At 32.2% G+C, this 1,471-nt stretch overlaps 1 protein-coding gene across 1 annotated transcript in view; it reads left to right on the top strand.

Moving 5' to 3' along the window:
- LOC144974166 (uncharacterized) overlaps positions 1-1,471 on the top strand; it is a 29,463-nt gene extending 27,992 nt beyond the window's left edge. Inside the window, exon 11 of the mRNA XM_078917085.1 lies at positions 691-1,471. Within this exon, the coding sequence (XP_078773211.1) occupies positions 691-833 (143 nt within the window). The 3' untranslated portion in view covers positions 834-1,471. The remainder of the gene's footprint in view (positions 1-690) is intronic.

Here is a 1,471-nt window from a genome sequence, read left to right on the forward strand (position 1 = left end):
AATGGAAGCCATTATCCTCACTTACAGAATATCAATACAACTTAAGAGTCATAAATGAAATTTTCAAACACTTTAATCAATTGCCTCAAAATTGTATTAAATCGGGATGAGACAGATCCCCCCCCCCCCAATAATTAAAAAAAAAAATTAAAGTTAATATTAGCAGCAGTGGGGAAATTTTTAATTTTTGCCACATTGAGAAACTTTATTTATTCTCTTCTATAAAACATAAATCAAGACAAAGTCTAATATTGTTGTCTTGATAATATAGGATTGGTATATTCTTGCTTTTTGGAATTTCAGACGTGTTCCCAACCGCTGCACGAGCTTAGAAGTGCGCGTTGGGAGAAAAGTTCGAATTCCAAAACGCAAAATTGTAAAAAAACAAACAAACAAAAAACAAAACACTTTAAATCTACCCCTCAGTCTATTTTGATTTCGTTATCTGAATAAAAGATAATTTCAAATGACTTACATGATGCTTTTTTTTCTTCTAAAATCTAGTTTTAGTGAAATTTATTGCTTGATAATCTGACCACAAATTATTATTGAAACTTGATAAATTGTGCGTTATTATATATTTAGAGTGGTAGAATACTTTGATTTTTGGTATTGAAAATACCCCGATATAATACCGTTTTGTGATGGTGGATCACGTTTTATTGTCTTATGTCATGTTTCTATCCATAGGCATAGGATATGTAGGCATCGCTATGTTGGCCTTTGTCTTTGGATCTCTCATACTTAGTGATGTCGTCACTATCGTTGGGCAAGCCATTGAGGTCATGATGCCAAACAAGATTGGACGTGCACCTAACGATATCGAAATCTAAGATAATCTAATACAATCTGGACACATATTGAGTAATTCTGAGACGCTCGAACATATGAGCGTATATATACATTGACTTTATCACAACCACCGCCATCACCAAAAGACCACCACCATGATCATCACCATAACAGCCAGCACCAAAACTGTGCTATCACTACTACCAATGTTAATGAACTGTCGGTCAACAACTAACATAATCTTAAGGGGAGCATTAAAATGTTTGTTCTCGATAATTTAATTAGATGAAATTTTATATGTTTATATAAATATAATAGATAAATAAATAAAAAATAAGTAAGTTAAAAACAAACAAACAAACAAACAAAATTGATTTTATATGACTTAATAACCCTGGTACACTCTTAGATAGAGGAATTTAGATTCATTGCTGTGATTATGGGTCATCGCACGGGTCATAAAACTCATTGATGTTAATCTCATTGGCATTATATAATAAAATGATAAAAATCTTAGTAATAACAATGCTAATAATATTTTATGCGCTTTTAGATTATAGATGCGCAAGATTAGTTTTTGGCAAAAAAAAAATTGATCATGCAACCCCTTTGTTGGCCTCTCTCCACTGGTTGTCCATTGAAAAGCGCACATATTACAAAGCAGCGTGTCTTGTTTATA

This window comes from Berghia stephanieae, chromosome 5, assembly GCF_034508935.2.
Source record: "Berghia stephanieae isolate SIO BIC M18660-M18661 chromosome 5, UCSD_Bste_1.3, whole genome shotgun sequence".
Classification (NCBI taxonomy): domain Eukaryota; kingdom Metazoa; phylum Mollusca; class Gastropoda; order Nudibranchia; family Aeolidiidae; genus Berghia; species Berghia stephanieae.